The sequence below is a fragment of the Accipiter gentilis genome, chromosome 1 (genome assembly GCF_929443795.1).
Source record: "Accipiter gentilis chromosome 1, bAccGen1.1, whole genome shotgun sequence".
In the NCBI taxonomy this organism is placed as follows: Eukaryota; Metazoa; Chordata; class Aves; order Accipitriformes; family Accipitridae; genus Astur; species Astur gentilis.
The window spans coordinates 27,720,540-27,742,160 of NC_064880.1; the positions used below are offsets into that span (position 1 = coordinate 27,720,540).

General features: G+C 46.5%; 1 protein-coding gene across 2 annotated transcripts in view; it reads right to left on the minus strand.

Annotated features, from left to right (window-relative positions):
• Window positions 1–20,030, minus strand: part of ITPRID2 (ITPR interacting domain containing 2) — a 42,128-nt gene extending 22,098 nt beyond the window's left edge. Inside the window, exons 1-10 of one of the 2 annotated variants that reach the window (XM_049805159.1) lie at window positions 19,891–20,030; window positions 19,251–19,529; window positions 19,022–19,070; window positions 13,405–13,454; window positions 12,473–12,529; window positions 9,701–9,737; window positions 8,310–8,408; window positions 7,584–7,792; window positions 5,956–6,650; window positions 2,283–2,355 (exon numbers count right to left, since the gene is read on the minus strand). In XM_049805159.1, the coding sequence (XP_049661116.1) occupies window positions 2,283–2,355; window positions 5,956–6,650; window positions 7,584–7,792; window positions 8,310–8,408; window positions 9,701–9,737; window positions 12,473–12,529; window positions 13,405–13,454; window positions 19,022–19,070; window positions 19,251–19,467 (1,486 nt within the window). In that variant the 5' untranslated portion in view covers window positions 19,468–19,529; window positions 19,891–20,030. Of the gene's footprint in view, window positions 1–2,282; window positions 2,356–5,955; window positions 6,651–7,583; window positions 7,793–8,309; window positions 8,409–9,700; window positions 9,738–12,472; window positions 12,530–13,404; window positions 13,455–19,021; window positions 19,071–19,250; window positions 19,610–19,890 lie in introns of those variants that run through there. The other variant, XM_049805167.1, reaches the window with a different exon arrangement.
• Between the last annotated feature and the right edge of the window lie 1,591 nt (window positions 20,031–21,621).

Here is a 21,621-nt window from a genome sequence, read left to right on the forward strand (position 1 = left end):
GGGGACTCTAAGCAGCAGTAGACTCAGTGTTGTTCAAGCATATCTTAAGTCTCCAGACTATTTCAGTAGGAAAGAGAATCTCCTTTTTCTTTTTTTTTTTAAATTCAAATACTTCACATCTTATTATAGGCCCTCTTAGAATGCCTTACAATCTGTTGTAAATTTCAGAGAAAGCATCCACAGCCCTCTGTGTAGATGTAAAATGACACTGCAAGGTTTCTAACAGCCTGTACTGAACAGCACTAACCCTGCTAACTGACACAGAAGCAACCCTACCTGAAAAAAAAAAAAGTACATATGTATTCCTTCAGGAGAAGTGTTCATCTGGAACAATTTTTTTGTTTATGGGTGCTTATGTACAGGAGACCCAATACCACCGAAAGAGGTTGGCCTGTATGAGGATCATCAGCTGAAATCACATTGCAACAGAAGACCGGTGCTTGAATTTCATGCCAATCCCACCTCAAGAGATTGCTAGCGAGAGTGACATTTCACATTCAGACACAATGGCCAGCATTTTTGATAAGTGACCATTAACGCTGGATGCCTTCAAACTTGGTGAGCACCTGATCTCTAAGAAAACAGGCCTCTACGTTATCCCATGTTGGACATCTTACAAAGAAAATTGACTACTGTTTTTTAACGTTTTGGGTAAGTTCTCCACCAAATGCTCTCTTTCTTGGCAATTTTACTGAAACCCATATAGAACAAGTCCTAAGCTTTCCACATCTTCCAGGTGAAACAAAACGTTGGTCTCAGACTAACTTTTAGCAAACATGCAGGCTTATCATCAGCACTGACATCCTTGTTAGATAAGTCATAGAAAACTCTAGGCAATACTTGCATGCTAACGAAGTGTCATCACTAATCTATGCCAAATGTATTCAGAAATGGGTGGGATATACTAGCTGGGAAACATGAGCCAGCATGTCCCACTTCTGCCATACTGAAGACCCATTGCTAGAGCTGCTCGTACCTTTCAGCAGGTACACACAGGACCTCCTGACTTTTTTTTTTCTTTGCATGGAGGAAGAAGAGGGTAAGATAGCTGCTGGGAACAGAAAACACAAAATCAGCATTCCAGAAGATGAAAAAAATTAATTTTTCTCCTCCCTGACTGCAGCTCCTGGTTCCTTAAGTTGCTTTCCTCTGAAAAGCTCTTTGTGAAACTGCTGAGGCCAGGCGGACAAGAGACCTGACCTGTAAAGAGTACATCTCTTTACATGTAATCACATAAAGCATGCAGCCATGAACTTTAAAATACAGCCAGGGGAGAAATGCTGGGAACAGTTAGAGATGCAGTTTCTGGTTGTCCTTCTTGGTGACCTATGTTTGTAACAGAAGATGACTAGCGAGTGCAATGCTGCGTTGTGCAAAATACTGCTGAACTAGGAGCGTAAGCTATCCCTAATAACCAGGCATTAACCTTCAGCGCTTAGTCCAGAGCATTCTCAAACATGTTAATGCAATTCAGCTGACAGTTCACAAGACTGTCAGTTCATTAGTGAAAAGGCAAATAAGATGATCTCTGTTTCTTAAGACAGGTTTTTCTGCTTCTCTTTAGTATCTAGAGATGCTAGTCATGTGTCACCAAAAAACTTCATCGCAGCTAAGCATCTCACTAAATCCAACAAGCTCTATTTCTTCTTCAATTACACATAACAGCTAGAGAACAGACTTCGCTTGCCAATGTTGGGCAAAGTAACAATCACAAAATGAACTTAAAGATCAGCTTTGTCCCTCTCCCAAGCCATAAAATACATAAATAAGAATTTGAGATGAAAGCACAAACTAAGTGAGCCACAAGAGCCAGTGCACAGTTTCCCATGTGAAGGACTACGATTTCCCCGCGGGTGCAGAGACACCAGTCTTCTGTGCAGCCAGCTTGCAGATGGAGCAGTAGTGCATAGGAAAAAGCTGGATGTATCCAGCAATTTAGGTTTAAAACAATATAATTTTAGTTTAAATGGGTATCTTAAATTACAGGATCTGCCAGCAAAAAAAAAAATCGCACACAATCTGAATTAACATTTCAGTCCCTCTGAGCTATCAATTGTACAAAAGTGAAAACAGCCAGTGAGGTTATATGGCTGTTGTCTTGCCTGTAATTTGGTTGCCACTTTGCAGTAAAGTTCTGTGATTTAGCTGAAGAAGAAACCCACATCTTTTTTTATTTCTAAAGAGGAAAGAAACTTCAGAAGTATTAAATATCTGAATCAGCATTTCAGAGAGGGAAGGACACTCAGCAGACTGCTGTCTCCTGGGACCTGAAGTCTACTCACCTTTCCTTGACTTGGTCACTGCCAGCTGGTGAGAAGCCGGAATGTGTGGTAGATCCCCCTCTGTACTCTGGATCTATTGGGGAAAAGAATATTTTGTCAGGCCAACTGGAATATGCTCCTGTCCTGAAGAATGCCCAAGCTACATACACTGCACATGCAGGGATTTTTTTTGTTGTTTTTTTTAATCTGCTGCATCCAACAGCCTATAATGATTGAGGGAGCGAATCGCATCTCCTTGAACCAGCGTATTATTTCATTAGGTATTGAGCAATGCTCCTGAAGGAGAGCAGTGATCCTTAGGACAGCACCGCCCACTCACAGCACAAGGCTCTCCTCTGGTTACGTTCCTCCTGCAAAAGACCTGGAATACACATCCTGTGACAACACTGAGAGTTCTCAGTTCCTCTTTGACAAAAGACTAAAATAACTGTGAAAACATCTTTGACCACCTTCACACTACTGTCTTTTCCATTCAGCACTCTTGGCCCCTCATTTGAATATAAAGAACAAGCAAAATACATTTAGAAAAATATATCAAGAGGTCAGCACATAAGGATTGTCATCTGCTGCCCTACCAATTATTTCGCAAAAGCCACCAATCCTCCAGAAGGACCCAGACCCTGCCAGAACCTACTCCAGACTTCACCACGCGGCTACTCACGGAAATACTTCTTGTGTCTTCCAGTACAAAAAAGGAAGATAATGTATTCAGAGCCATGCAGATTTCAACTGGGAAACTTAAAACTACATGAAAATTAATCCAATTACTTAATCATTTCGTGAAACACAGACTTATTAAGAAAGCAGTTCTCAGACAACTGTTCAAACAATGAAAATAATATGCCTATAATCTCAACAGGGAGGCCTTTGTTTAGTTCAAAACCTAAAATCTGTTTTCTCTTTTGTGTGCTCCAGAAAAAATCCTAATGGTTCACATGCAAGTCTACACGCACAAAACCCCCAATCCAACTACCCCCAACCTTTCCTTCTAATGGGCTGACTGCCTAATTTCAAAATTACCAAGCAATGAAATTTTCTTCTCCATTTCTGATCAACTTAAAAATGCAAAATCAGGATACTGATAGTTTTAAGCCCCAAAAGCTTTTATATGGCTAAAGAAGACACTATATTTGCATTGATACCATATGTATAGCAGCCACAAGGGTGCACTTTCTTAGTAGAAAGGGTTTTTAGAAGTACTTGGCCTGAACTTTTCACCATTAGTAAGTGAACAGAATTACTCTTGCACAACAAATCAAGAGGCTTCTCTTCCTTTAGGAGAGGAAGGCTGTACCGAAGGGGTAAATCCTTAGTTTGTCCAAATGCAGGAGCGCATGGAAGGAGCTCATCATTTAAGTTTAGGAAAAATTTAAAAAAATTAAAATTAAAAAAAAAAAGAACAGCAAGTAATCTTACAGGCCCTTTGATCAGACTGGCCTTCCAGGACAGGTGTCTTGATTCTCTCAAACCTTCCAGTTTCCGATGGTTAAATTTGCAGCTTCCCAACAGCTAAGCCTCTTCTCATCTAAATACCCTCCACCTCCTGTCCTTGGCTGGGAGACAGCATCCTGGCTGCATCCGCAGCACGGCGCAGCTCCATGAGCGCCCAGAAGCACTCCCCTCTCCTTCTCCAACCCTTCAGCCAATATTGATGCTGGTAAATGACCTTCAGAGTGTAAATGGCCACCTCAGGAGTGGGTGTTTGGGGGAAATCCTGCCCTGACTCACTCCCGCACTAGCTATCTTCACAGCCACAGACTTCCGAAGGGCGCTCAAACCTCCAAGGCATTTGAAAGCGTAGAAAGAGCTTCCTTGATATATCTGTCATCTTTCTTATGCTTATGAATGCACTTCAAGCCAAGCTGGGGAAACAGGGGGAGGAGTTATTGTCACTGTTTCTAATACAGTTTATTGTTCATTATACCCTGCTTAGAGACGCACAAAAATAAAATCATGCTGCCAGGTATTGTTTTAAACTTTCTTCAACAAGACTGAATCCCTCCCTCCCAGGGATCTGTAGGCAGTTGATATGCATACATCATATTGCATAAACACAAATTCACCACAATACCATCCCACATCGCATGTTGTCTTGCCAAAACAGCTCTGTTTATGCCCTGGCATCATTGCAAAGTCTCAACCAAAACTTCGCAAACGCATCGCATTTGGCTTGTGCAGAATTCAGCAAGTCTTCTTCATGTCATAACCCTTTACAGTCCAACTTACTCTGAAGGAAAATTCCGTTCCTTTTTTTTAAATATATATTAGTTGTTTCGACTTTGCCCAAGAGTACCAAAAAACAGATTTCTCCTCTGGGAAATGTAGCAAAATTCATTGCCACTCAGACCCTCCCATTATATGCCAACACAAACATCTGTGCAGCTACACAACAAACTCGATCAAGAAAATTATCTGGCTGAAAACTAAGCCAGGAAAAATAAATAAATCAAAATACACTTGGTTTCTTTTTCCCCTCTCAACTGGACCAGTCCTTTGTTCTGGTTCAGTAGATGGCCACACATGTGGGTGAGGACACACACGCACAAACAAGTAACAGGAACTACAAGAGGCTGGATTACCTTTTTCTACTTAATGAGTGCCTTCAGCTATAACATTAGTTGATCTAGAAGAGCTTGTAATGACAATACGATGCTAGACACAGTACCTACTAAATCATCACTTCATCGTGCGTTGTAAAACACTGGGGGTTTTCTATTCACTTGCTTTCTTCATTCATTTCACCAATGAAATCACAATCCTTCATTTTACATATCTATTTCACATAGACAAAAATGTTAACTGAACTGTTAACAAGAGCCACTTTGAAATCTGTGCTCAAAAACATCTACTAACTTAAGACAGATCTTACAATTCAAGGTGTGAGTCTTTGCAAAAAAATTGCGCTCTTGAATTTGTACCCTGTGCATTTACTAGCCTAATGAACAAAGCACTTACAGGAACCTGGGAGTTAAAATCCCTCTGGGACAATTATCAATCAAAAAATGGACACATGCAATTGTTAAGATATTAAAAGGCAGCTAGCACTGAATTTGTAACTAAGCCATTGCCAAAGGCACATCAAACAGTGACTTTCACTGAGCTAATTTCCAGAGAACAAATCACCATACAGTAGACTGTCATCAAAACCAAAAATTGCACAAGAGAAGCACCTCACCCTACATGATAGCCCCTTTCCCTTTCATGCAACAACACTCTTGCTCCATCCACAAATTTATCTTTAGTCAATATCAATTAATAAACTGAATTTACTTTTAGGCACCAAAATAGTGACTCCCAGTTAGCAATTTAAGGAAAATAAAAATTTAAAACCAAAGGCTTTTAGACATACAAAGCGTAACCTGGATCTATTTCCACAGGAAAAGTTCTTAGCAGCTATGCCAGTGATTGCAGTTACGTGAGCTTGACGAAAAAAAGAATGAGAACTTTCCTGTTCTCAGGAACAACAACAGCAGCAGCAGCACCAAGTTATTTCATTAAGAGGATCAGTCAGAGCAGCCTACCGAGAGAGAGTGACAACTGTCCTATCACTCGGAGAATTTAAAGTATTCCTGGAGAAAACACTGTCAACTACACAGGAGGGAACATTCCTCTGCTGGCAGCCAGCAAGTTATGTAAACTGTATGCAAAAACAAAGTCATATATCTCCACCTACCTCTTCCATCTCAAAGGAGTCCTTCTGCTGCAGCATTAGATTCATTATGGACGGGTTTGTGAGGGGAGCGCAAGGGTCTCTACCTGGTGACGCTGCAGGCAGCCTTTGTGTCGGGGCGCTGCTGTTGGATGTACTGGAACTGCTGCTGAGGCTTGGCAAGTCCAAAAGACCAGATTCTTCACACGGTCTATCCTGGGCACTTGCCAACCTGCTGCTTTGCACATCTGCTGGAGGCACAGTACCCTCTTGTTTATCATCAGCCCCAGCAGGAAGGTTTGCAGGTTTATGTGTGTCCACAGCATTTGTCTGACTACTGGCTATCTCCTCCTTTACAGTAGCCAGAAAAGAGGGAGAGTCTTTCTTTTTAGAGTGCTTTTGTAACTTAGATTCATTTTTAACATCATTTTCCTCGCTCCCTGGTTCAGCTGGACTTTTCCCTTTTTCAACAGGTGAAGGAGTTGAGCAGCTGCTACCATCAGCTTGCTGTGTGCTGCACAGATTGAGCTTTGACAAGGTCTTCATTAAGCGACTGGCTGTATTGCTGCGATTTAAAGGGGGAGGGCTGGATGCCTCTTTGCTGGAAGACACTGAATTCATACTACCAATTTTCTGCAAAGGAGTCCCAGAGACTTGAGAATACAAAGAAGAAAAAGCATTGGCCACAGTAGTAAGCACTTCAATCTGACGAAAACGACCTGCATAAGAACAAAACATAAGGCAGAGTTTACGAGGACGTTTGCTGTCATCACATCCCAGACCTTTTGATCCATCTTTACACGACAGTTTGGATTCTCAGACAGCTCTTTCTTCACATCTGAAGAGGGGTTTTTCATCATAACCTCTGCCCACCTCCCCCATTCCCCAAATCTCCTCCTACTTATATTAAGGGCCCCAAAGGTTGACTGAATACTGCCTAGTCCTGTAATGTGAAAGGGATACCACACAGTATGAAAAAATGGAAAAACCTTTGGAAGAGCCTTTACTAAATGCCCAAGAACAGCAGGCAAAGCTTTCATAAAGTAAAAAAGGGACACAGGTGCACAGGTGCAAGTTAATTTACAAGGTGCCAGGAAGAAAAGGGTTACTCGCATTGCTCTCTCCATTTACAACTACAAGAGGACATTTCAGCTATGCCCTCATTTCAGCAACGCTCATTACTGACCTAACAAAGCTCCTATCCAAGTCAATAGAAATACTGGCCCAGATTTCAACAACGACACAAGTAGGGCACTGCTGACAGCTTTCAAAAATCCCACCCGCATACTGAAGAACACAAGAAACAGACAGATACTGATATTTTGTTTCAGTGCTCTAAAGCTACAACAGAAGACAAGCTTAGGAGCAAGAGACAGGAATAGTACAAACCAGAAGGCAATATATCTTACAGGATGCCTTTCACTTCCCTCCCACACTATAAACCCCTTCCCCTCACCCCAAGGTGTACAACACTGATGGTCACCTCTTGCCGTATTTAAGACGAAGCAAGAGTTTTATTATGGATTCTGAATGGAATTTGGCCTTTAGGCTGTAAAGGGGGTTTGCCAGAATATTAGATATACACCTTCTTTTGGGGTTGTTTATGTGGTTCAAAAACTTAAAAATAAACTTTGCTTCAAAAACATACTTACTTGTTAAAGCAAAATTTGGATTTTCCACTTCCATGCGCTGTATTTGGGCATTCAAAAACACTTTGATATCTATCCCTCTGGCAAATGATGATGAATTAAAAAATCTCGCTGGAATTTTTGAAGCAATATCTGGTTCATCTCTTCCAAACCCAAGGTTATAGAGCACTTCCTCAGGATCTTCCTCATAAAGCTCCAGTAATTCAGAAACACTAGACAAATGAAAAGATGTTCACTATCTATTTGTCTCCTTTTAAGACACAGTCCCTCCTGTCCAACTGCTAATTCAGCCCAGTAGCCAGCTCGCTCTATTGAACTTTTGACTCCTACAGCTCAGCCTACTTTAGGAAATAATTGTGGAGATCTCTTCATCTGAAGTTTTGGTTCCCATCACCAGATCCACTGGCCCAGACACATCTGAGATCCCATCCTGTAATTTATACAGTCAGCCCTTATACTGCAGAGCTCAGATTTTAGAAAGTCATTAAAATTTCAGACATTTTTAACGTTTAGGCCCATTTGTTGGTATTTACTGCAAACCGCAACTGAAAACAAACTGCAGTTTTTCAAGCAACCAAGTGAAAATTCCCTTCTCAGCTACTAAACGCAACAATGCACATAAATCAAGCCAAATCCATTTAACTGAGGAACAGAAGAAGTTTTGCCAGCAAAACGCAGCCAAATTCCACCGAACTGTGCCATGACCTTCAAAGCATAGTACCCTTTTACCTTGAAACAGTCGCGCTGCTTTTTCCAGACCCGGTGGAGTTCATACTTCTCCCCTTCTGGTGGAACTGCAGCCTCCTCTCCTTCGCCAGCACACCATTGCTGTCAACACAAACGGAGAAGACCCCTGCGATAAACCCCTGCCGCTCCAGGACTCGACTGTCTGTCTCGGAGGAGAGCTAAGCCTCCAGCGCTGCTGAAGTTCTCTTTTCCCCTTCAGTGTTATCTGGTTTATATTAGCCATGTCACTTATTGAAATACAATAACAAAAGCGAACCCTGGGACGCCTCAGTAGAAATGTACATAGACGGTAAGAATTCAAAGGCAAATGCAAGCTGAGAAAACAAATCCCTGATCTCCCCTTGCTGCCCCACCCTCCCCGATCCCACCCTCCTCCAGCGAGGAAGCCCAGCCTAGCGTGAGCCGCCCTGCCCTGCCTTTCCCATGCCGCTGCCTCCTCCAGCAGGACCACCTCTCCGTGGCAGGGCCACCTCTCCGTGCCTCGGGTACCCAGCTCCCCCTCAGCCCCAGCTGCCACCCACCAGCAGCGCAAGGCTGCGAGCTGCCCCAGAGGTGGCCGGGGAAGCTGAAGAGCTCCAGGCTGGAGGAGACGGAGCAAGACGAGCTCCAACCCAGGCAGCTGGCCGGTTTCTTTCCCAATCCCCAAACTATTTCCTCCCTGTATCTGTAGAAGCCACCGCAGCATCAGGTGGTACCTTGGGCTCGAACGTACTGTTACTGCCAATGTCTCTGGGGAACAAACCTTCCCAGGGTGAACTTTACTGTACAAATCCTAACACACACAACAGAACAACCACTGAGAAACCAAAGAAGACAGAGGATTCACCTAAAAGCGCGTTTATGGAGCCCAGCTCAGGAGGAGTACCGAGGATGCTGCCCACAGGGGCTGTGCCAGTATTTGCTGAAGTCTCAATAGGGTTTTACCTTCAGCACATTTTATTTAGCAGCTTTCCCTGTAAAGCAGGAGCCTCTCCTCTCTCAAAGTCTTTTTTTTTCCCCCCGCTCCCAAAGGACATCTGCTCTGAAGGGTAAAACTAATTTTCCCTTGAAATTTCTGAAATGGTGAGGGATCAGTGAGGAAAAGAAGGTAAATCATACTAAGTTACTCAGATTTGTCACTTCTCTGTTTTCTTCCTGCTACCCCCAAATCTACGTCACGTCTGCTGGAAGAATAAAAATCTGCAATTTTTTTCTGCATCTCCTAGTGACTGTCTCTGCGTTATTTGGATCTTCTCCTTCCCTCTCACATAAACAGGCATGAGCAGAAGAGCCTTAGCTCTGAGGTAGCCTCCACAACTTCCACTGCCCCCTCTCCCTCCCGCCCTCCAGTATAAATATTTCTCTGAAGTAAACAAACAAAAAAAGATGTTCACCATGTTTCCATCTGGGTATCACTCCGTAGATGATTAGCTGTAGAGAAACAACAAGAAGTTACACACAGGCCTCTTCAGAATTACGCTTCCCACAACCAGTATGAAGAAGCAGGCAGCGAGCACATTAACCAATACTCCCGCATAAGCCAGATCTTTCTCTTCCCATGTAAATGTGATTGACAAGGATATCTAGTATACGGCTGATATAAAGATGATCTGGTTTATTCAGGCTCTGTTTAAAATAAAACCTCACATGGACACACATTTACATACTGCCATTAATCATATTAATTTTAATGTGCAGTAAGCTAGTAATTGTCACATAAACCATTTATTGCTTTGCTATTGAAGACACGATTACCAGCTGCAGGGCTGCTCCCGGGTGGGAAGGGGAGGAGGAGAAGCAGGCATAAGAGGATTGCTCCGGTAGAGAAAGTAAAGGTCATAAGAAAGGCAGCTGGCCCCACGGCCAGGTACTGAGACTATATTCATTAGACTTTTCATCAGCACGGACTGCTCTCAATGTGGGGCAGGGCCCCGGCTGCCTGAGCTGTGCAATCCACGGACAACAGCTAGGTGAAGCCTGCGGTGCTGATGGGACCAGTGGCCACATCAGAGTCAAGAGGCCTCTGGAGCGAGGCCGGCCGCCAGGTACCAAGCACCTGGTCAGCAGCCTTCGACAGGGAAGTCGGCACTTTCTGCAGCTGGATCAGCCAAGCTCCACACGGGAACATCCCATGCCATTCTTTCAGAAAATCAATACCCTGTCAAGCTAGAGAGTTGAGCCCCAGCCTTAAATTATGCATTCCCCAAAGAGGTGACTCCACATTAACAATCTTGCCCCAGGAGACAGGCAAGGAGCGTGCATAAGTTATAGCAGCCCTCAGAATCAGATACGAAAAGAGCAAAGTGATGTCAAACGTGCTGCCAGGAAAACCCTGCATCTCGACTCGCTGTGCCAGCGGGGTACAGTCAGCAACTGAGAGCAAAACATGGAAACCTCACAACCTCTCTCCTTTTCAGAGGCAGCACGAAGAAAGTTAAATGTATACAGAACACAGACATGACATCTGTTCTTTTTTTAATATTTTTGCCTATAATACGAAGGTAAGCCTATCTATATGGATTAGCTGGTGGCTAGTTTGAACAGCTAAACCATGGGTTTTGACAGCTCATTAAGGGGCTGGGGCTACAGGACCCTGCCTGATGCCCTCTGTACCATTCACACAGGGCTGTGGCTTGTGTCTGGATTCAGGCAGTCGCAGATGCACAAGGGCAGGCTATTCATGCCAGCCTCAAAGGGGCTGTCTGTCCGGCAGGGCACGCAGCGCTGCTCCAAGCAGCTCTGTTGTCCCCTTGTTCTCGGATGGGAAGCAAAGCCCAGCAGAAACACCCACATCCTTACCCAGGAAAATCGACCCACGATTCTCGTATTGGGACCTTTGTCGTGTGAAAAGGAGGGAAACAACCTTCTGCCTAAATCATGCTAGAGGCTCATAAAAACCAGAAATCCTTGGCAATGATAAAGGGAAAAAATTGAAAAGAAAAAAGCGACACAATGTTTTAAAATGTACTGAGTCTTGTATTCTTTGTCATATGCTCAGAGCTTGGATTATCGTTACAAAGAAACTTTTCCTATGAAATCTTTGTACTGCAGGCAATCCAACAAGTGGGAAAGACTGTCAGAAAGAAAATTTAATCCTATTTAATCTATTGCAGTAAGGGACTCATTTACTGCTTCTCCATCATTATCAGATCAACTGTTTTCCTTCGAACTCTTGAATCTTTAAAAATTAAAGATATTTCCTTCCTCCAGGCCTCGTCCCACTACTTTGAAACCACTGGCACGAGCGCTGCGGAAAAAAAGGGCTTTCTACCATACACGTTCTGACACTTTGCAAAAGCTGTAGTTCAAAAAACATTAAAAGCTAAAGGGGAGGAGCGTTTTTGCCTTCTTTTTTTTTTTTTTTATACACTGAAACCAGATATTGTCTTACATGCCTTATCCCGCAGATAACCCCAGGACCCAGTTTGTGAGACTGTTTGTTGCTATTTTATTTCAAGATGCTGCTGTTAGGACAGGATCCACCGTGCTTTTATTTGTTTGTTTATGGACACCTCTAACCCGTGATCAACAGAGAGACTAAAAGTCTTTTTCTACAAATAAGTCCACCATGAACAGCCACATCTCCTTCCCCTTAAAAAAGGGAAGAGAAAGAAAAGGCAAGCTGCTAGCAACAGCAAAGCATATATCGTGGCTGACCCCAAATACTTACTCAGCTTTGGTGCTTTTCATTTGTAAAAGCACTTAGCCCTTAATGGGTTTGCCTCTTGGCTGACAGAATTTCATTCCTCCTCTCAAAAGCCCACACATGCCACTCCCAAGGGATTCAGTGGAAGTGGACCATGCATGGCTGCCAAGAGTAACCCATGGACAAGAAAAGCAAGTAGAAGAAACTACTTTCTCACAGCCTCAGTGAGCGCTCCAGGCTGTGCTGCCACTGTGGGCATTAAACAAGAAGGCAGAAGCAAATTCAGGGCTGCCTCTGACCTTCGGGTTAGACCAGCACGTTTAACACTAGTCATAGTCTAATAAACTCAAAAAGCAATTCTTCCTGCATTTTCCTATGTGCTTCATGCTGGTTTTCTAGCCAGCTTTATCAACTGCCTTTAACCAGAAGGGAAATGCTGTCTTTCAAAATAAAAATCAGATGACTGAACATAATTCTTTTTTTTTTGCTAGCAAAAGAGTCATAATCCTGCCACACCCACCTTCAGCTCCCAGGGATAAGTCATCTTCAAAACTTCCTCCATTTCTCACCAGCATGCCTGAAAATGTACAGTTAGCAGTTCAACAACTAGAATGCTGCAGTGTTTTCTTCCCAACAGCTTAACTAAAGATATTAGCAAGACACTTCAGTGGATACAACAGGATATAACCAGACTATATTTACAATCCCTGCATTACTCATACAGTAAAAATGCACTAAGAAGTAAGAAGTTACATTTGAGAACATAGAAAAATTATTTTGAAAGAGAATGACTACAACACTGCTTTAGTTTTGTGCTCAGAAATGTCCCCGAGTCAACCTGCAACCAAATTAATTGCAAGAGGGAACCTGGAGGTACCACCCAACACATCTGTGCCTTCTGCTGCTACCTTACGTATCCCTCAGGCATCTTACCAGGGGGATCCAGAGTCTGAGTCCAGCTTAGGCATTCCCCTCTCTCTCCCTGTACCTAACTAAGAGTTGAAGCGAAGACTCCAGGCACAGCAAGTAATTCCTCTGCACCCTGTCACTACCTGCACATTCTCGCTGTACTTTGAACTTTAGTATTCCGACCTGCTCAGATAGTAAAATTTTTAGGTGTGGCAACCAGAGTTATTAGAGGCAGAAACTGCCTAATGCTAGCCAGCTTGGAGAGGAAATGACAACCTCCCCGTTCTGCACCTTTTTTTTTTTTGGGGGGGGGGGGGGGGGGGGGGGAGGTTAGGGCTTAATAAACTCTCCAGAAAGACTTATTCTTGATCTTTTCTCCCTTCTCCAGATTCTCAGGCACAATTGCTTCACAGTGAGAATAACTCAGCAACGCCGACTAGGCTGTGGTTTGTGCCACTGCGAAAGAGCCAAGGTCTCAGGTGAATGTCCACGAAAGCGCAGTTCCCAGCAAAAGAGATTTCAGTAAGTAAAGCCTTTCCTTACCCTTCAACAGAGGATTGCTTTGCTCATCCAGGGAGGCTCCCAGAGGCGTTCTGAAACCACAGAAGAGATTAATACTACTTTAAAAACTTGCTGCTTCATGTCCTTCCTTACAGTGTGTAACAAGCTTGTGATAGCAGCAGTTGTCCCTCCCTCCGCCCCCAGAAAGCACAAACATCTGAGGACTGGCAATAACTTCCTAAACAATCCTCAGCCCTCTGAACAAATACGCCTTGTAGGGAAAAGCAACAAAACAGGTTAATAACAACTGCAACACTCAAACACCAGGCAGTGGCAAAGCTTCAGGGTCAGCAGCCCTCTGTCGAGGAAAATCATGGGTTTCTCAGCAAAACACCCAGAAAAAATGAGCATGGGTTTTTTGAATCGACTAATTCAATCTCATTTATGTGACAAAAACTTTTGCCATTTTTCTACGTTTAGAACTTCTTGGGGAAAGGGGTGAAAAGCTGTATTTGGTGATCAGGAACAAGATAAAAACCTTGACAGCTATGTTAGCTGTCACTTGCCAGTTCTGATACTTTATATAGACTCTTCATGTTGGCTCTTATTTGGATGGTCCCTCCTATTGCTGCTCCCTGAAAGGCAGGGGATTTGCTGAACCTCATGGTGCCCGAAAGGAGAAGCAAAAACCACGCAAATGACAGGTCCAATCCCTCTGTGGGTTCATGCTACACTTGTTGACACTAGCTGGATGTTTCCACATCTTGTCTCTGAGACATGTTTAACCAAAGACCTGACACTATTAAGTAGTGCAGCATTAACTCTCAAAGTCCAAAACAAATTCAGAAATATAATACTCATAAAGCAGGGGAAAGCAGATGATTTATGTGCCTATATTATGTATGTTTCATTTAGGTTTTTAATTAGACAAACACATAAACCTGCCCAAAGACCTGAAAGTAAACAGTGCTCTGATACAGTATTTGTTTTGGTGCCATGGCCAAATTAAGCAAGGAAAGTTTGCATCTGTTTTCTAACAGACCTTACATTTCACAACCTTATTTTTCTTTCCCCTCTGAAAAGAGTTCACTCTTTCCACGTGTGGCCTGCTGATAGGGAGCAAGCTCACTTGCCCTGCCACGGCGAGACGCCAAGGTGAACAGCCAGAGCATCCAGGTGCACAAGCGTGTCTCAGATGACAGGACAGATTCTGCCGAGGCTCAGATCTCCTGGGTTTCTGCGTGTCTGTCCTGTCAGGCTTTGAAAGAACTTAGGGTACATTGTCTAAGCCTGCAACAAGCCTTATGTTCTGAGGTAATAACTATGCCGGTTGTTTACTCTCTAGCTTTGATGGGTGCGCTCTCATCCTTTTCCCTCTCCTTCCCTGGTGGCTACTTCCACGGCTCTACCTTTTCGATGCAGAAACTGGCTGGCAGTGACTTTGACAGCCAAGGTCAGTGCTGCATGCACCAGCTGGCAGAAAGCGGTAAAAGAAACCACCGAAGCAGGCATTTTCTTTCAGAAATTAAGTCCGTCACTTCTACAGCATGTTAGCAGCTACCAGAAAAGCAGCCCTGTCAACCACCCATCTGCTGCCCTGCTTGCACTGCTGCACACAGGCACAGCTGCCTTATATGCCTTGCCTTTGGAAAACTTGCATTTCAGAACTAGACACAACACAAGTTTAAATAAGGGGCAAGTATCCACACAAAAATTCTCTCGGACAACAGCACGGACAGCTCTGCCATTCTGTGCCAGGCTGTTTTTCACCAGCGAGGCCCACAAGCCAGCTTGGCCAGCTCTGTCTCAGAGTAGCCCTGTGCCCTTGGGAAGTTTAGGGCTGGGGGACCCTTCTACTTGCTGGGCTCTCAGGACGAGGTCTCCCCGCTGGAGGTGCATCACGGCAGGTCCCCAGCACGTCCCAGCAGCCTTCGCATGGCAGCCGGGGAGGAGCGGCACGGGGAGACCAACAGCAACCGGAGGGCAGCCAGAGCAAAGAGCGAGTAAGCGGGCTTGTGCCCGGATCAAGGGATCCTACGGCTTTCCATTTGCGTTGACTCATTTATTGTTGTATTTTAACATATATGGCAATAACTTCTCTCAATACCAGTCCACAAAAGAACTGAATGAACTCTCAACGCCCTCATTGCCATGGAACTTAGGTACTGAGCAAGTAAGAGGACCGTATGGAGCCTCAAGGCTTCCCCTCATCCCAGAGGTTTGTTTGCCCAGCTACCAGTTGAGGTAGGGTGGTCTTCAGGAATGGGACAAGGGTTTTGCACTGTGCTGTGGAAGTGTTTAAACCTCAGCTTTTAAAGCTTTAATTGGGCAGGAGCCATGTTTATTTTAAACTTGAAGCAAAAAAATCTCTTCTTTCTGAGGCATTTTGAGAACTCACTTCCTGCATATCTGCAGGAGATGGCTCCTAAATACCTCCCGCATCCCCTGTATTACTGGCGGAGTTTAAATATACTCAGTCAAAATAAGACACGTCACCATAGAGTTGATAAAAATGTCTTCTTTTCTATCAGTATAATACAAACACTTGTGTTTCCTGTCTTAGCTTTACAAACGTTAAAACGAAAAACCTTTGTAAGCTTTCTTATTACTTCAAAATGCCTTTTCAAAATACCAGGGAGAGAGCAAAGGGTGCCTTTCTCAAAGGCATGAGTTTCCCAAAACATGAATGAACCAGAAACTTTGGGTAACATCTGACATTACTTAAGCCTCCATAATTCTTATCACAGTGTGATACATACTTGCTTTTTTTGTTTGGTTGATTTGTTTTGCTGTTGGTTGGGTTTTTAAAACCAAACCAAACAAACAAACAAACAAAAACCCCAAAAATATATGTCTACCAAATTAAATAGCAAGGAATATTAGGAACCCTACTCTCTCCTCCAAAGCAGTTGTGAAACAGAAATGCCAAGTAATGAGAGCCCCAAACCGCTAACATGAATATCAAGGGACAGCTGGTAATTCTTTTTATCCATATTATAACACTGTCAGTGCTTTTGGAAACAAACAAAGGAATAAATCTTATAAGCAGGTTTATTTATGCAATGGGTTGATATTAAGGTTTTTTGTGCTGCTGCCAACTCAAACCAGAAAAATGAGATTTTAAAAGTGCCAATTTTCTTCCGATGTACATTTCACAAAAGCTTATAGAAACTCAGACAACATGGGAAGGGCTGCTTTTAGAAAATATGTAACAGAGAAAATACTTCATTTTAGTAACTGAATGTTCACTTGTAGCAATGGCTATATTTTTGCAACAGAGCTAACCTGTAAGAATGAGTTTGTGTGATGGCCCAGAAACAGCAGCTCAGTCTGTGTATGTTACACACGCTTTGTAGCAATCAAAGCTCCACAGCAAAACAGTGTTATTAAGCAGATAAGAATTTTTGGAGGACAACAACTGTAAGTTTCACAACAACTGTTGTTTTTAAGTATTCTTTTTTAAATTACACACTATAGTATCTGTAGGGCTATTCTGTCATCTGTTAACGCTGTCCTCTTTTCCTATATACATGTTATCAACAGACAATAAGTTCAGGGTTTCTATACGTGCCATCACTTTGTAACAGTGTAAGTTGCATAATCATTTTACTGCACATACTAGCTACGGCCCACATGTGTATTAGATACAAAAAAAATTAAACCATTCTGGAGTTTTAAAACACAAGGGGCCATGCACCGCTTCAGGCAGCTGGGATCACTCCTTCCAAATATCAACCATAAATGCATGCACTCTGGATGTTACAGAGTCAGAGGCTAACTCCAGTCTGAATAGCTTGATTTAACAGATCTTTAAAAAAATACAAATTTTATCTTTCTGAGGAGAACACAAGATTCTTCTGAAAAGATTTACAACAGTAAATAGCTATACTTTGAAAGACTTCCATGGAAGGGCCACAACGGGTTTCACAAACATGCATTAACTAAATTTGCATCTCCACATTAGCAAAAGGGTAAATTCCTACTTCATTTCCTTATGTGTAAAATATGGAAATAGAGTATAAAATACGATTCCCATATTTTTGGGAATCAACTGCCAGAGATGCAAACACATTCCACAGAAGCATTTGGTGCCAGTTTTAACAACAGACAGTTACCGGAGCACAGGAATAAAACTGCAAGCTTTGTGTTATTACTCAAGATTTGCGACCTTCTATTAGATGTCCACGTTGTCAGTTTGCAGTTTTGTGCTCTTCCTTAGATTCTGTACAGAAATGGTAAGGATCACAGGGCCAGGGAAGGTTCTAGACAGAAATCCTGCAGATAAGGAGAGAAGTGGCACTGCAGCATTAGGAAGAATTTCTCCCTCAGGGGCCTCTTCCCTCTCCATTTTTTTGCCCTCCCTGCTCAAAAAATACTTCTAATAAAGCACTGAATTTGTAACTCTTATTTTTAAGGATATACTTTGCTAGATCAACAGGACAGCATGTTTCACCATGTAATGTCAGAAAAATGTTTTCCCATTCTGGCATTCCGGAAGAACAGCCTGTCAGGTCTGAACATCGTATTTTAGGGATACAGTATGATTTCAAGCGTCTAGCTGCCAACACGCCCTCCAAGGTACAGCCTGCAAAGATCTGAAGAAAACTATACTGAGGACCCTGTAGCTATAAAGCAGCCCACACTTCAGTTACAGGAGTAAGCTCAGTCAGCCGCTTACTGGATCAAAAGATCACAAAGGCACAGCTAATCTCAGAGGTAAATTTTCATCTTAACATAGCTGCTCTCAAAAGGAGAGGGAAACCAGAAATATCAAGTAGGAGAGGCCTTGAAATGTCATTGTTAGCTACTGGAAAGTGAATCGTTAGCCTCTCCCCATGCACTCTGGCTCCAAGGGCTGCTAGGATTGAATGGAGAAAGAGATGGGACAAAAGCAGCTGCTACTGGATGTAGCATTTACGCTTTTACGTGACTGAGGATGAAGAAAAAAAGTAACGCCATCAGCCTGTTCCAAACACCAAGGAAGTATTTTGTAATAGTAACACGGAGTATATATACCATGTCTCAAGTTAAGGATGGCAGGACATTGAAACAGACTTGGATAAATCGTTACGTCTAAATCGTGCCCTCACTCCTGAAGGCCCCTAAGCACAGAGGCTATTGCTGTGGAAGCACCGTTTCTTTAAACCTGCAGCAAAAACCAGGCAAGGCAATGGGGAAGGCTCTAAACTGGAGCCCCTCGATGATAAACAGAGCAGCTCCCAAAACAACGCTGCCTTCCTTACCCTCAGCCGAGGTCCTCCCTCAGCGGCTGAAGGTCTTCAGCCTTGTTAACGAGACACCAAGGAGAGAAAGGGTGCCAAAAGCCAGCTCTTCTCTAGCCATGCATACGCACGCTCCTGCTCCCCTCGCAACCCCAGCTAAGGCAGAACCCACGCAGCACCGAAGGGTGCTGGCGCTCCAGGAAGGCTGGTGCCGGCGCCGATGACGAACGCGGCTCCAGCGGGCAGGGATGCCCACGCTCCCCCACGGCAGAGGACGCCGCCGAGATTTCCTCCCCTCCGCGACGCGGGAACTGCCGGCCCCGCCACCCCGCGTGGGGGACGGCGGCCCCTGCCCCGCACCCGCGGCGACCCGCTGGCGGCAGCCGGAGCCGGAGCCGGAGCGGGGCGGCAGGGGCGGGCTCGGCCGCAGCACCCACCTGCAGTCCTTCAGCCATATCGCGATCTTCTCGTTGGGAACGCTGTGGCCTTAAGGGCGGAGCAGGAGAGAAAAGCCGACAGTCAGGAACAGCCCGTCCGTCAGGGACGGCCCACCGCGGCGCACCCTCCCCCCCCCCCCCCCGCCCCCGGCCGCCGGCCCGCGGGGGTCCCGGGGGTCCCAGTGGCCCGCGGGCTGCCGCCCCGGCCCCGCCGCCCCCTGGCACTGACCTGCTTCTGCGGCCAGCGGCAGCTCTCCGCCGGCGAGGTCCTCCTCCTCCTCGTCTTCCTCCTCCTCCTCCTCCTCCTCCTCGCCGCGGGCCAGCGCCGCCGCCGCTGCCGAAAAATCCTCCGCTTCCGACGCCTGCCAGGAGTCCCGGCTCTTGGCCCAGGCCTTCCTCTTCTGGGTCGCCCCTTGCCACTCCTCCGCCGCCGGGGGCTCCTCCATCGGGACGGCGGCGGCGCCGACGGGGGCTTCACGCCGGGAGGCGAGTGCCGGAGAGAGCCAGCCTGCCGGGGGAAGGGAGGGGGAGCCCTGCCGCCCGGGGGCCGCCACCGGGGACGGGCCGCCGGGGGGCGCGGGGCCGCCGTGCGCGCAGCCCCGCGGGAGCGCCGCCGCCCCGCCCCGCGCTCATACACCCCCCCACACACCCCCACGCCCCCCGCGGTCGCACCCCGGCCCGCCCCCAGACCCACTCACCGCCCCCCTCTCCCCCCCGGCTGGCCGCTCCCGGCCTCGCAGGTGCCGGCCCCGGGCCCGGCAGCCCGCGGGGCCCGCCCGCCTCCCGGGACGCAGCCGGAGGGCAGGGGGGGCTAGGCCGGGGGTCGGCCCGACCCGACCCGACCCGGCGCCCTGCCCGCGGGTACTCACATATCGCGCCGCGGGGAGGAGGCGGCGGCGGCGGCGGCGGCTGCGGACGGCGGCGGCGGCTGTGACTTCCTCATACCGCTGCGGGGAGAAAACTCGGCGGCCACGTGATGGCAGCGGGGCCGGCGGCAGCTCGCCTCCTGCCGGGGCCGCCCGGGCCGGCCCGCGGCCGCGGGGAGCCGCCTCGGGGCAGGGACGCGGGGCGTCGCGGGTTCGGCGGCGAAGGGGCGGGCTGCGGCCCCCGGGGAGGGCACCCCGCGCCACCCGCGCTCGGCCCCCCTGGGCTCGGCGGCGCTCCTTGGCCTGGGCCCGGCCCCGGCCCGGCGGCTGCGGGTCGCCAAAGCCGAGCGCCGGCAGAGCGAGCAGAGGAGCGTGTGGGGCGTTATGTCCTCGGGAACCGGAGCGCCGGGAGGGGGGAAGGCGCGGCAAGGGCAAACGGCTCGGCTGGGCGCAGGCAACTCCCTGTGTTTTCAGGGGTGTGCAATCAGGTAAGCCCCTGCCGGGGCACCGGCAGTGCCGGACGAGGCCTGTTCTCGTCTTCGATGCGCTTGAAGCCTTTTCCATCTGCTTCGGGGCGTACGCAAGCAACCGGAATCAGCCGAAGACCCAGCAAAAGGCGAGTCCCCGTGCCTGGGAAGGAGGTGTCACACAAAACGCTGCTGTCACAGTCGGGGACGGAGAGCTGTTTCTCAACCACTGTCTCCTGCTTGCTCGTTGAGATGCCGGCCTACGTCCCTGCAGCCAGAGCCCCGAGCCCTGTGCCAGGCACCCTGCCTCGGCTGCACCCGACCGCTGACCCGACAGCGGCCGTGGCCGGGGCAGCCCCAGCGGGCGTCGCGGCCGGTGCGTGCCAGCCCTGGGGAGCAGGACCCCCCGCTTCCCCACCCGGGGTCAGGCTGTCACCTCCCTGCTACTGCTGAGTGAACCCTGCATGCCAAGCGAGCTCGCCTGAGGCCCTGGTGCCTGGGAGAAACAAGCTTTTTAAAAAGGCCTTTCACAGCATCTTCAGGAAAAGATGCTGAATTACCATGCACAAACAGCCAAAAGGACCCGAGTCCTCCGGAGGGTTAGCTGGCGTTGGCAGGCAGGCACGTGAGATACCTTTTGTTTAAAGGCAAATCTGCCTATGGAAGGACCAGGTTAACAGCGCTCAATAAATTTCCTTTCGTTTTCCAGCTTTGTAGTTAAAACCTCTCAAGGAATTTCCGTGATATTTTTCCCCTAAAAAAAAAAAAAAAAAAAAAAAAAGAAAGAAAAAAATTGACTTAATGAGAATAAAACATTTCTTCTTTTCCCTAACCCCTCCAGCCCATCCACTAGTTTGCATATATATAGCCTTGCTAAGATTAATTTCTTCTCATCACGAGCCATTTTCCTAAAGACACTCTAATTTTCTGAATGCTTTGTATTGAAATTAAAACGGAAGAACAGTAGCACAAAGTGTATATGTATTCGGTTTGTCCCTGAAAGTGTTCATTGCCATACATGTTTCAGGATTGTATTTTTAAATGCCAGTATTTTTTTAAGAAGAACAAACTACACTTGAATCTTTCTTGTTGAGCCTCAAAACGATCAACGTTTTCTCAGCAGGGCGTGTTTCGCATGCCACTTGTTTTTGCATAAGCTAATACGGAGGGTATCCTGAGCCATGGGTGCCCCGAGGGGTGAGTCAGAGGGTCAGCACGTGTCCCGCACCCTCCACCACGGCGTGCTGGGGCTTGGCCTTCGGCTGAG